Raw genomic sequence first — 12398 nt, forward strand, 5'->3', positions numbered from 1 at the left:
TGAGTAAAATTCAGTTGGACTTCCTAGACATGCACACAGACTTTCCATGATTACAAACAACAAGGCTTTATAAACTCTCTTTATTCTCTGTCTCTCTCTCTCTTCTTTTTCTCTTTCTTTTTCTCCTCACTTGCTTTCAATCTTATTCTCTCTCTCTCTCTCTCTCTCTCTCTCTCTCTCTCTCTCTCTCTCTCTCTCTCTAACCTGACATCATTCTCCCACTTTTCTCTTACTTGCCCCTTCGTGCTTTCTGGTATAGTAATCACCCTCAGTCACCCTCTTTTCTTCCATCTTTAGTCTCTCGCTTTCACTCTTTCTCTTTTTTTTTCCTCTTTTACTTGCTCTTTCTTCCACTCACTTTCTTTCCTTTTGTTTTTTTTTCTTTCATTTGCCATTTTCTTTCTTTCTATTTCTTTCTTTTGTCTCTTTCTTTCCCTCCCTCTTTTCTTTTTCACTCACTTATTTTCTTTTTCTTTCGCTCTCTTTCTGTCTTGCTCTTTTTTTGCTCTTTCACTTGATCTTTTTCACTCACTCTTTCTTTCCTTGTCTTTTGTTTCTCTTTTTCTTTGCTATTTTCTATTTCTTTCAGTTACTTTTTGTTTGTTCTTTTTCTTTACTTTCTCTCTTTCCCTCCTTTTCTTTCTCATGTACTTATTTTCTTTCTTTTTCCTTCACTCTTTTTGTCTGTCTTTATTTCTGTTTTTCTGTCGTTCTTCCTCTCACTCTTTCTCTTTTGAGAGAGAGAGAGAGAGAGAGAGAGAGACTGTTTAAAATATACACTCTCATTCACTCCTCACTGTTTTTGTCGAGCAGGTTGAGCTCTGACTTCTACTCCAGGGCTGGTGGGTGGGAGGGGACTGTGTGTTTTGGTTAGGTTTAAAAGTTTTTATGTCTAAACTTGGTGTCTCTCCTTTTGTGCATTGAAACCCATAGAGGACGATGAAGGTAAGTAATTCATCATATTTTTAAAAATAACCTGCAACAGTCATTCTGTTCCTGTTCATTCAGGCTACTACGTAGGCAGTGTTAGGCATGCTAACACACTTCATTTTTCCATTTTATTTATTAATTTATTTTTTTGGTTTTTGTTGTTTACATCAGCCAGTGCAGTGGAATGTTGCCTAGCAACAGGAAGTGACTCAGAAAACTGCAAATTCAGGCAGCGCCCTGTTTTCTGTCTCTTTCTGGGCAGGCCTTACTTGACTTTCAGAACTACCTCTAAAACACTCATTTATCAATGTTCAAGTAACAACATGGTCATTAGAGTCAGAACATCCAGTCTCCTACGAACTGTACACAAAGAAGCTGTTTAATCATTCTGAAATGCTCACGCTGGTAGTAAAAGGACTGCATTTATAGCTTATTTACACAGCACTAGTGAAATTCATAAGTATATTAAACATGTACAGTATCATTTTTTTATTATTGTGTATTAAAAATAACTAATAATCAAAGGTCATAATTGTTAGTGATACTCATGGATGCATAAGAATACATTTCTGTTCAAATGTTTGAAATCAATAATATAAAACTAATTTGATTGCACATAATTGCATAAAATTATGCGATTTCACAGGTTTCATATAATTAGTTTTGTCCAGAATGATAAACTGAGCTGTAGATGATTACAAAATGATTAAGGAAGCTGTATCATCAAAAATGAACTTATTATTAAGTAATAATTGCCTTTTTTTGTTTTTTTTTTAAAGTGGTGGTCAAACCTTGAGGTAGAAAACCTGGCAACAATTACTGTAAACAGAGAATTGCAGTATTTGATTTATCATATTCTTTTTCATCCCCAAATTCTCAAAATATTGAATAAAACATATCTGCTGTCTAGTTTATAGGATTTAAATATCGTCGCTGTCCAAAGAAAAACAAGTATCTCCTAAATAGTAACTTTACAGGAGAAGGCACAAACACTCTTAGCTTTCAAAGTAAGTTAATGTAAAGAGATTTTACTCCAAGTAATTTCAGAGCATTTCTATTGGTCCAATCATCATGAAGTGTTCACACAATGTAAAGGACAGCTGGTGTGTTGAGAGGATGTAGAAAGATAAAAATTGATAAACATGGAGATACATGGGTTTCTTTAGACAGCGGCGATATTCAGTATATAAATTATGATCGCAAATGATTCCAGACACTTGAATGGTGATGTATCTGTGGGTGAGGCATTGAAAGTTGATCTTTGGTAAGGTGCACTTTTAGTACTGTTATTGCAGTGTCACAGAACTCTCTTTTTATTGACCATAACATCATCCTGCGCTTCATTTGCTGTGATTTACCATTTGTGTGTTTATCTGTTTATTTGTTACATGCAGCACTTACGTACATCATACATCACAAATCCACCAATAGAGTCTGGCTGCAGACATGCACTCTCAGCCCCAGTGACGTCACGTGCACATGCACTCTCTGCCACAATGGCAGAAGCGGCCCAACGGCATGTTAACTTTTGGCTGCTGTTGCTTAGCGATATCATCACTTAATCCATTTTTCATCCATAACACGGCTAGATAATTATATTTAATGTACTTCCTGTTGAAAAAGTCATAGAACCCATTAAAAGTGTCTGTTGGTTCCTGGTGGTTTTCAGTAGTCACTAATGAGTCACTACTGTGTTTTCCTATTGGGTTCATATCACAGTTCAAAGAATTCTAATCGTTTAATCAGGTGTTTTGGGACTGATTCAAGTTACATTTGCTTGTTTCCTAAAGGTCTCTAATGGCAACCATCAAGCCAATTTCCATTAGGAAACAAAACCATCAGGTTTTATTCCAAACGGTTCTATTTGTCTAATGGATGGTTTTCATGAGTTTCGGCAGTAGCCTGTTTGTTTTTTTTTCTGCGAATAAACCCGACATTCATGTTTTATCGTTGTGGTAGGTTTTATTTTGAAAGTTTCCATATTTAATTACGTTATTATCAGTATGACAACATTAATATACGCTCAGTGTAACTCTTGTTGCCCAGCAGTACGTGGTTCACTGTTTTTCCCCCCATAAAACCGTGGCAGAGTGCGCACTGATGTCATGAATAGGCTGGAGGTGCATGTCAGGCTGAGAGTGCATATCTTCAGTCACACCCTTCTCAAATCCACTAACACCTCATTATCCACTGCTCATCAGACTCTAACACTGTTCTGTGTGTTATCAGGCTGGATGAGGTGGTGAATCATTACAGCTGTGTGATATTTGATAGTTATGTTGACCCAGAAATCTTTGGTTGTGTTTGACCTGATATATGCTGTCAAATACCAGCGGTTTTCTTGTCAATTTTACTACAGATTTGCAGTTTAATCACAACAGATATTTATGAATATATGAATCACTACAGGCCCCATGATATTTACAATACTTGAGCCTTGATTCTATTTTTTGTACAATGATATTGCAGTACATTACGATTTATTACTTTTGACAGTAAATTATTCCTCCAAAAGAAAACTTTGTTGTGTCTAATAGAGTTTACACTTTTTTCACTTCCCTTCAGTCTTTATTGAAGCAAATAAAACTCTCAACACATTCAAATTTAACATCAAAATCTCACCGTGTACATATTTAGCAGATGCTTTTATGTGTGAAGTAGACTAATGTTTAAAACAAGATTTAGCTTCATGTCTAACAAATGCTTTTATCCATGGTTGTTTACAATGGCAGCCAAATGTAAAAGTAATCTCACCATGTGACTCTTATCAGTATATTATAATGTTACTGACATAAACAAAGAAACAGCGCCATCTCATGGATTAAGAAAAAACTCCTTTGGTGATTTATTAGTCTGACAATGGGTTTAGTACATATTAAAATATGAATAATTAAATAAGGTATCAATACTTTGGCCTGCATGTATCTGCATACATTTTAAACACCAAATATTACAATATTATTCTGTACTGATTTTTTTCCATATAACATTTTTTTTGTATTACACAATTTCAAAACACTAAAGATAAAGTCCAAAATAGTACATTTTTAGAATAGATTCTCATCTCATTCCATAGTCTTACACCAAAATTTAAGAATTTTTTCCAGAAATGGGATGTTTTGGTATGACCGACAATAGTTAATGTATAGTTAAAATAGTTCAGCTTTTGTTGTTTTAGTTTTTTATAGTAATAATCTAATTTTCGATGAATTGTGAAACTAAGTGTCAAGATTTCATTTTTATGCCATATTGTCCAGCCCTGATTTGGCACACTGGGGGTCTTGGCTCTGTGTGTGTGGCTCGGACTTGTGCTGGTATTGGTGGTGTTTCTTTAATTGGTCATTTCATTGTGTAGCTCATTATATTTACGAAAATATGGTGCACTTATCCTGTTCACTGTGTGTGTTTCAGAGCACCAGGCTGTTATTTTAGGGCTGAAGAAACAACAACAGGAGGAGATTACAGAGATTCAGGTACGTCTCATTCATTTCCGCTCTATATGGAAGATTTCTTTAGCTTCCTGTTTCTCCCTTCACACCAAAAACATGGCTGTGTGTGTGTGTATATATATGTATGTGTATATATATGTGTATATGTGTATATATATGTGTGTGTGTGTGTGTGTGTGTGTGTGTATATATGTATATATATATATATATATATATATATATATATATATATATATATACACACATACATACATACATACATACATACATATATATACACATATACATATATATACATTGCATGCATATATATAATATATATAATATATATATATATATATATATATATATATATATGCGCATATGCATGCAAGTGCATTAATAGGTTTCTCTGCGTCACTCTGAGATAGAAGGCAACTTTAGCAATATTTCTCAAACGATGAAAAGCTACTTTAGTGTGTTTATTTGTGGGATAAAACAACTTGGAATCTAAGATGTACGCTCATGTTTTGTATAAAGCTAAAGAACCGAGCTCAGATACAGATATCAGAATTAATCACAATGTACATCCCTTGATTACCAAAGGAAATGAAACGATTTCCCTCAAATTATTAAATGAAAAGAGAAACCGTTTAATTGTCTGCAGTAGCAATGAAAAGAACTGAAAGGTTATAACAGAGTCCAGTGAGCTGGTGATTTATTACTTTCCCACTGGCTTCTATTTTGAGTGTTTTGAGTCAGCAAGTTTTCAGTGGTTTCCTAAGTACATAGAAATCTGTGGTAATTGACCAAATGCTAATGCAGCAGTTGAAAAACAGCATTCCTTTAATATAGGAGCTTTTTAGTAGAAGTTCATTTGAGATAAAAACAAAAGTGTCAGTACTTGTTTCCCCTCACTTAGGTCAACAGTATGTGAACATACATGCTGTGTTTTTTGAGGTGGGGTGCTTTTATTGCATGGGAGATTGTGCTGTCTTGTCAGTCCGATTGTAAAATCTAAATGACGCCGATGTTATTGATATTTAATGGCTGCTGTGTCATTGGCTAAATGTGTGCGCCTTATTCTGTTACCGCAATCACACAGTTTTGAATACTCCAATTTCATTCAAACAGTTGAGTACTCAATCAAGGTTCAAGAGGCTTTGTCATTTATTGTCATTATTCGTTTATATTGTCAGCTCTATACAAGTACGCAGTGAAATTAAACAACATTCCTCCAGGACCAACACAGGAACACAAGTGCAATATAGTTCAATATTCGCAGTGCAGACAATGCAGTGCAATAAATACGAAAGAAAACTTAATAAACACAAAACAGAACCCAGGCAGTACACGGTACTGAGAGTATGTGGAGTTGTGCAAAGGAGGATGTAACATGCTATGACATATATTAGCAGATTAGCAGATAGCCCAGCATATATGAGCATAGCAGTCACTGAGGTAGCAACCAGAACATCAATGGAATACTCAGTCACCCACTTCAACAACGGTACTGGTAACATAATGAAACACGCATTAGAGCCAAAGTCAGGGAGGAGGACGAAATGTCTTTGCAATGCATTTACAGCTGTAGACCAGTAGAGGGCAGCATCAGTGTAGTTTTGAGTTGGGCACTGAATTTGGAAAGTTGGCCGTTTGGATCCTCAGGTAAGACTAATCCAGCTCTAATAGGACTTCGGAGTCTGTCAGTCTGCTAATTGCATTCATTTTATTTATTGATTGATTGATTTATTGATCTGTCTTTTGTTTTTGTTTACTTGTTTATTTTACAAGTCAATTATACTTGGGTATTTCTGCAAATGTAGCTGGTGAATCTATGTACAAGTTTGAAGTTTATTCGGCTTTAAAGAGCTTATTGATGATAACCAACCAATTATGGGACTAACTCGCTCACCACTACTTGCAAATTATGCAACACTGTTTAAAAATATTTACGGCATTTTCACTGAAACACTTTATTTGATATGGCTGTAGATTTGAATACATTTTACTTCACTTTAACATTGTTAGATGCTAGAATTACTGTATCAACCAAATACTGTATACTGTATATTGCTGCTCTGGTTGCTACCTCAGTGACTGCTATGCTCATATATGCTAGGCTATCTACTAATCTGCTAATATGTCATAGCATGTTACATCCTCCTTTGCACAGCTCCACATACTCTCAGTGCCGTGTACTGCCTGGGTTTTGTATTTATTGTAAGTCTTTCATATTTATTTATTGTGCTGTATTTTCTGCACTGTGTATATTGTATTGTTTTGCACTTGTGTTCCTGTGTTGGTTCTGGAGGAATGTTTCGTTTCACTGTGTACTTGTATACAGCTGGAATGGCAATAAAGCCTGACTTGACTTGACCAAGTCAGATGCAACTCAGAAAAAAAATGCCAAAATAATTGTAATTCTACAGCCCAGTTCAGATTGGAGTAGTTAATCAGTTTACTGCAGGATGAATGAATTTCTGATGGGTTGTATTTTCTCACAACCTAGGTGATTGTCAGACTTAATAACAATAAATAAAACAAATAACAATAAAAAAAATAACAATAGCCAGAAAAAACGAACCAAATAACCAAAATAATATATATTACACTGCAGCTCAAAGTATTTCATGATATTTTTTATTAAAAATGGCAAGAAAAGTGCAAAAATTTTAGCTGACAAGTATAATGGAGTATTATTAAAATGTCTAGCTGAACTCAGTTTATTGTGGCAACATAATTTTTTTTACTCTTATTTTTAATTGTTAATATTTTGACTTTGGTGCCCCCGTCTGGTGTGCTGCTGTGCTGCTGTATTGCACATTGCTATTTCTGCTGTCTCAGTTCAGGAGATGATTAGCAGACTTGGGCGGTCCTGCTGTGAGTTTTTTTGGGGTATCCAGTGCTTACAGGCCTCAGGGGCAGAATTAGGCCTACTGTTCTTCAGGGACAGTGTGGGGGCGACTCTGTTTTCCTTCTCTTGCTCTGAGAGATTGGCCCCAAATGAGCCTCATCAAAACAGTCAGCCACCACGCTGACTCGGTTTCAGACATTCCCCCCACTACAGAGCGTTTTCAGAACAGTGCGACGGGCGGCCCACACTTATACGGTAGTGATTTTGGTTTGGGTTGTTTGGCAAAAATAGAAGTATGACAGATTCAGAACTTGTGACAGTTTCTGTTTCTCATCATTTCTTCCTCTCTTGCTCTCTGTCTGTCTGTCTCTCCGTCCCTCTCTTGCTCCCTCACTCTCGTAAGACTGAGTGGATGATGGTTCCTGTTTTGTCAGCAAACATATTACATTGTCATTTAAAATGGTTTTGTGTATCTGTTATCAACCCAGCAGGAAGCCTTAATCATACCATATTCATTTCTTTCCTTCTCTGTCCATTCGCTTTTCTCTCTTTTGCTCTGATTTTTTCCTCCCATTTTCTCCTGTTCTTATCCTCTTTTTTCTTTTTTTTTTCTTCCTGCTCCTTTTTCTTTCTTCGTATCTCACTTTTTCTTTTTTTCATTTCTGAGTTATTTTCACTCTCATTTCTCCTCTTTCTATTCTCTCTTTAATTCTCATCACTTCACCTTCTGTCCTAATTATTCTCTCACAACTCTTTACTGTTTTCTTCTCTTTCATTCTCGTTTTCTCTTATTTTTTCTATCTCGTTTGCTTTTTCCTTCTCTTTTCCTGGTTCTTTCTGGTCTTTCCTCTGTCTGATCATGGTTGCCTTCCTCTGTTTCTCTCTCCTTTTGTATTTTTTTTTTCTTTCTTTTCTCTCTCCCTCTCTACTTTTCATTTCTCTCTTCCTTTTTTGATATTCTTTCCTTCCCATTCTCTCTTACTATTCTTTATTTGTTTTCTCTTACCTCTCATTCTCTTTTCTACGGTTTTCTTGTTTCTTTTGTCTCTTATCTAATCTTTCTCTCTCTCTCTATCTCTCTCTCTCTCTCTCCAGGAGGAGTCGATGTTGAAGACGGTTCGTTTGAAGCGTGAACATGTGACTGTGATTGAGCAGCTAGAGCAGACCATAGAGGATCTGCGCAGTAAAATCGCTGAGCTGGAGAAACAGCACCCCCTGCTGGACAGAGACAGCATCAGCACGCAGGACCGCGAGTGCGGAGGGGACGACAGCCTGCTGCCCGATGTCTGCCATGTGGATCTGCAGACAGAGGCCTCTTCTTCTCTTCTCCCATTAGAGGCCAAATCGGTTCAGACTTCCCCCGTAGATGAGAGCTTTAAGTTTAAAGTGCCTTCCCCAGACCAGGGTCCGTCCGAGCAGCCTGTGGCCGGACTGAGCGAGCCTCCTGGGCCGGCTCCTGGTTCTCCAAAAACAGGACAGTTTGTGTGTACATGCCAGCAACAGCAGCCACAAGAGACTCCATCCCATCCTCCCCCTCCCCCTCCTCCTCCACTTCCTCCTTCATTACCTGGCTTTCCTGCACCTCCACCTGCCCCACCTTTACCTGGACTGCCCCAACCACCTCCCCCTCCTCCATTACCAGGGATTTCTGCCCCTCCCCCTCCACCACCCCTACCTGCTACTGCTCTACCTCCACCACCTCCTCCTCTACCTGGCTGCCCTGTACCACCACCACCCCCTCCTCCTCCTCCACCACCTTTACCTGGCCAAGCTGTAATACCTCCGCCTCCTCCATTACCTGGGACAGGTGTCCCTCCTCCGCCTCCTCCATTACCTGGGACAGGTGCGCCCCCACCGCCTCCTCCATTACCTGGGACAGGTGCGCCCCCACCGCCTCCTCCGTTACCTGGGACAGGTGCGCCCCCACCGCCTCCTCCGTTACCTGGGACAGGTGCGCCCCCACCGCCTCCACCCCCACCAGGACTGCCTGCACCTCCAGGGGCTTGTGGCCCCATCCCCACATTTGCCCTGGGATCTCTACCCCCTCCCCTTCCTCTCGGACTCTATGCTCTGGGGGTAGCTCAGGAGAAAGCCCCCCGGAAAGGGGTGGTGGAACCCCCCAGGCCCATGAAGCCTCTCTACTGGACCCGGATTCAGATCCACGCCAGAAAGTAACCCTGCCAGACGCTTATTTGTGTCTTGTTTTTGCTAGCTTTTAATGCATTTTGACACTTTTACAAAAATTTGGCTGAAGCTTTCATGCAACTTAACTTACATTTAAAGCCTCTTCAAGCAACTCACTGATGCTTGATATTCCAAACACGATTTGAAAGTAGGCCACAGCCAGTTTCATATAATGTCCTGTCTAAATATCAGTCTCGTACTATGGTACAATTTCAGATGGTTGATTTTCAATCAACACATCATGGACAAGTAATTAAAATAAAGGGCTGTCTCATATGCTGATCCTTCTGGTAAGCAGTTGGCTGAAGCCGGGGTTACACTACACAACTTTTACCCCAGTTTTAGCCCCTATTTTCAGTCTGTCCAAGTCTGAGAAAATTTAGTAGTGTGCAAGGGGCACAGGAGACTTTTTTTGCTTTCAATCACGTATCAGACCAGTTGGAGTACGTCATACGTTTAATGTTTTAGCGCAACAGAAGAAAATACAGGACATAAAAAAAAAACAGTAAAAAACACATTTGTAGCTACACTTTTTCATGAACTGGGTTTAAGGTGTGAGCACAAGTGAGTGCATGTGCATGTACATCTAAAACTCTAAAAATCACATTTACATCCATGATTCACTTAAATTTCCCTGTTGCTTCTTTCCTATATCAGCGCAAATGGCAGTAAAAAAGGGAGCACCAGCAAGCTGCTCCACGTTTTTGTGCTCCTAGTAACAGGAGAATATGTGTGAGGCTAAATAACACATTGCAGATGCCTTTATTTAAGCAGAATGACACATTATATGGAAAATAAAAATTAGGTACTAATGAAATGTTACATGCGACTGTAAAGTTTTACACAGTTTAATGCAACTTGCAACATGCAGCTAGTTGCATGAAAGTTTCACTCTGTAAATCCAGCCTTTGTCATGTGTTGCTTGGAGGACCTGATTTAAATGTCATAAGTTGTGAATTATCTTGTTTTGTAATGTAAGGATTAAAGTATACTCCATTGAATCTCTGCTATGTTGATCCACAAGCAGCTTAATTTGTGTCTCGTTACACCGAGTGTGCCCTTATCTATGCCAACAATATAAAAAGTTTTGGGATTTGTTAAAATGAGACAAAATGGCATTTGGAAATGGTTAAAATGAGACAGACTACACTTGGGTGGATGTCAGTATACCTGGGGGTCCTCCTGAGTATAGCCTGTGTGTGGGAAGCGCTGGTTAGGACCCGGCTGATATATTGATTAGCCAGTATCATTTTGGCTGTAATACATGGTTGTGTTTGTAACATTCTTTTTGTCTTTTGCCAGAGATGCAAACCCTCTGGTCTGGGACAAGATTGAGGAGCCACCGGTGAACTTTGAGGAGTTTGTGGAGCTCTTCTCCAAAACAGCAGTTAAAGAGAAGAAAAAGCCTCTCTCTGATACAATCACCAAATCTAAGACCAAGCAGGTGAGCCTTGTACCCGTCCCATTTTCAACTGTAAGTTTCCTTGTGCTAAGGAAGCCTAGGCTTCGGAGATTACATGCCAATAAAGACTCCCATCCCAAGCTAACTAACCTCCCTCCCAAAAATGTGAACATTTCAACGTGAGTATGAGTGGACAGAGCTAAACCTGGGTCCATACACAAAAGCTGAGGTAGGGCAGGTCATTGGTAGGACTGTCCTATGAAGACTCCTCCTTAGTAGCCTATTGGTCACACAAATGGAAGTCCTAACGAGGCTGTGTGGTGACGTCACAACAAAGATCCCACATCTTGCGATCATGGCGCGAAACTTGAGAGGGAACTGGTGAGAGAAAATGGAGCCTTTTACATTGTTTTTGTTGCTGTGGCAGCTAATACACCACCAAGCTTATGTAGTACGATAAAGTACATGTATACAAATACTTCTGATCAAAATACGATATATGGACGAATGCTTTAATCAGTCGGTTTGCACTTTATAAGGTAATGAAGACGAATTCAAGGACGTGGACAACTTGCGTTTTAAAACGAGCTCTGCTCCAGCGGCTCTGTTTTCTGCCGTTTTTGTGGTGCTGTTTTTTTTTCCTTCATGTCATTCGTGCACAGAGAACTGTGGGTACCGGAAGGCCTAGAAGGATACATCGGTTGCGTCCTCTAAATCACTGAGAACGTAGCCTGCATTTCCACGCTGTATATAAAGGGTCCTTCACTTTGGAGCGGCTCCTATGATGTAGCCTCAGGAAAATGCAGCCTAGACTTGGGAACGCAGCTACTGTCTCCCAATCAGCTGCAGAATAGATTTCAAGATGCTATAATTCTTCAAACCACTAAACAGACTAGGTCCTAATGACATTGCTTACAAATGTGTAATCGTACACATGTGGAAGAACATATTGCAGCGTCGGTTGTTCTTCTGACCCCTTTCCGAGAGGGGATGAATCTGATTATTACAAGCATGTTAAGAAGAGTATTCAAAGAGAACTCTGTCAAAACTTGGTGAAGGATGTGTCTTTCGAGGATTTGAGTGAAATTATCTACTGTATTAATCATTTCTTTATCAGTATTAATGTTCATTTTGCTTTTTTTTTTTGTTTAAGGCCAAATTCAACAAGTCAGAGAGAAAGGTGACTCCCTTTTAGGGCCCCAGTGTGGATTTTATGGCGACGTGAACATGCAGCACAGACGTTTATATTTATCTAAACCAGTGCCCAGAGCTCCACTAGGCCATAAATACCACCTGTACCTGAACATCTTGAACTACTCTCACCTTTCAGCTGCTGCGCTCTGTCTTCTCTCTGCAGTGTTGATTGATATTAACGTTCAGTGCATTTGTGTGTGCTATGAGCTCAGTGTCTTGCGTGAGCTGTCCAGTCCACTTTGTTCCCTGCACTTGCATCATGTTTTACGCTGCTAAGGATTAGAAATATTATTAATATTATTGAGCTTTTTTGGCACAACGCAGTTCACATTGTGATACTTGTGCTGTTTTTGTAGAAATAAGCAAATGCTCAGGTATCAGTCATTCATGCGGTCAGACCACG

At 39.1% G+C, this 12398-nt stretch overlaps 1 protein-coding gene across 1 annotated transcript in view; it reads left to right on the top strand.

Annotated features, from left to right (window-relative positions):
* Nucleotides 1-12398, top strand: part of fmn2b (formin 2b) — a 132015-nt gene that overhangs the window by 28128 nt on the left and 91489 nt on the right. Inside the window, exons 4-7 of the mRNA XM_036571989.1 lie at nt 934-945; nt 4342-4403; nt 8311-9386; nt 10702-10843. Coding sequence (XP_036427882.1) covers nt 934-945; nt 4342-4403; nt 8311-9386; nt 10702-10843 — 1292 coding nt within the window. The remainder of the gene's footprint in view (nt 1-933; nt 946-4341; nt 4404-8310; nt 9387-10701; nt 10844-12398) is intronic.

Source organism: Colossoma macropomum, unplaced genomic scaffold (genome assembly GCF_904425465.1).
Source record: "Colossoma macropomum unplaced genomic scaffold, Colossoma_macropomum, whole genome shotgun sequence".
Lineage (NCBI taxonomy): Eukaryota > Metazoa > Chordata > Actinopteri > Characiformes > Serrasalmidae > Colossoma > Colossoma macropomum.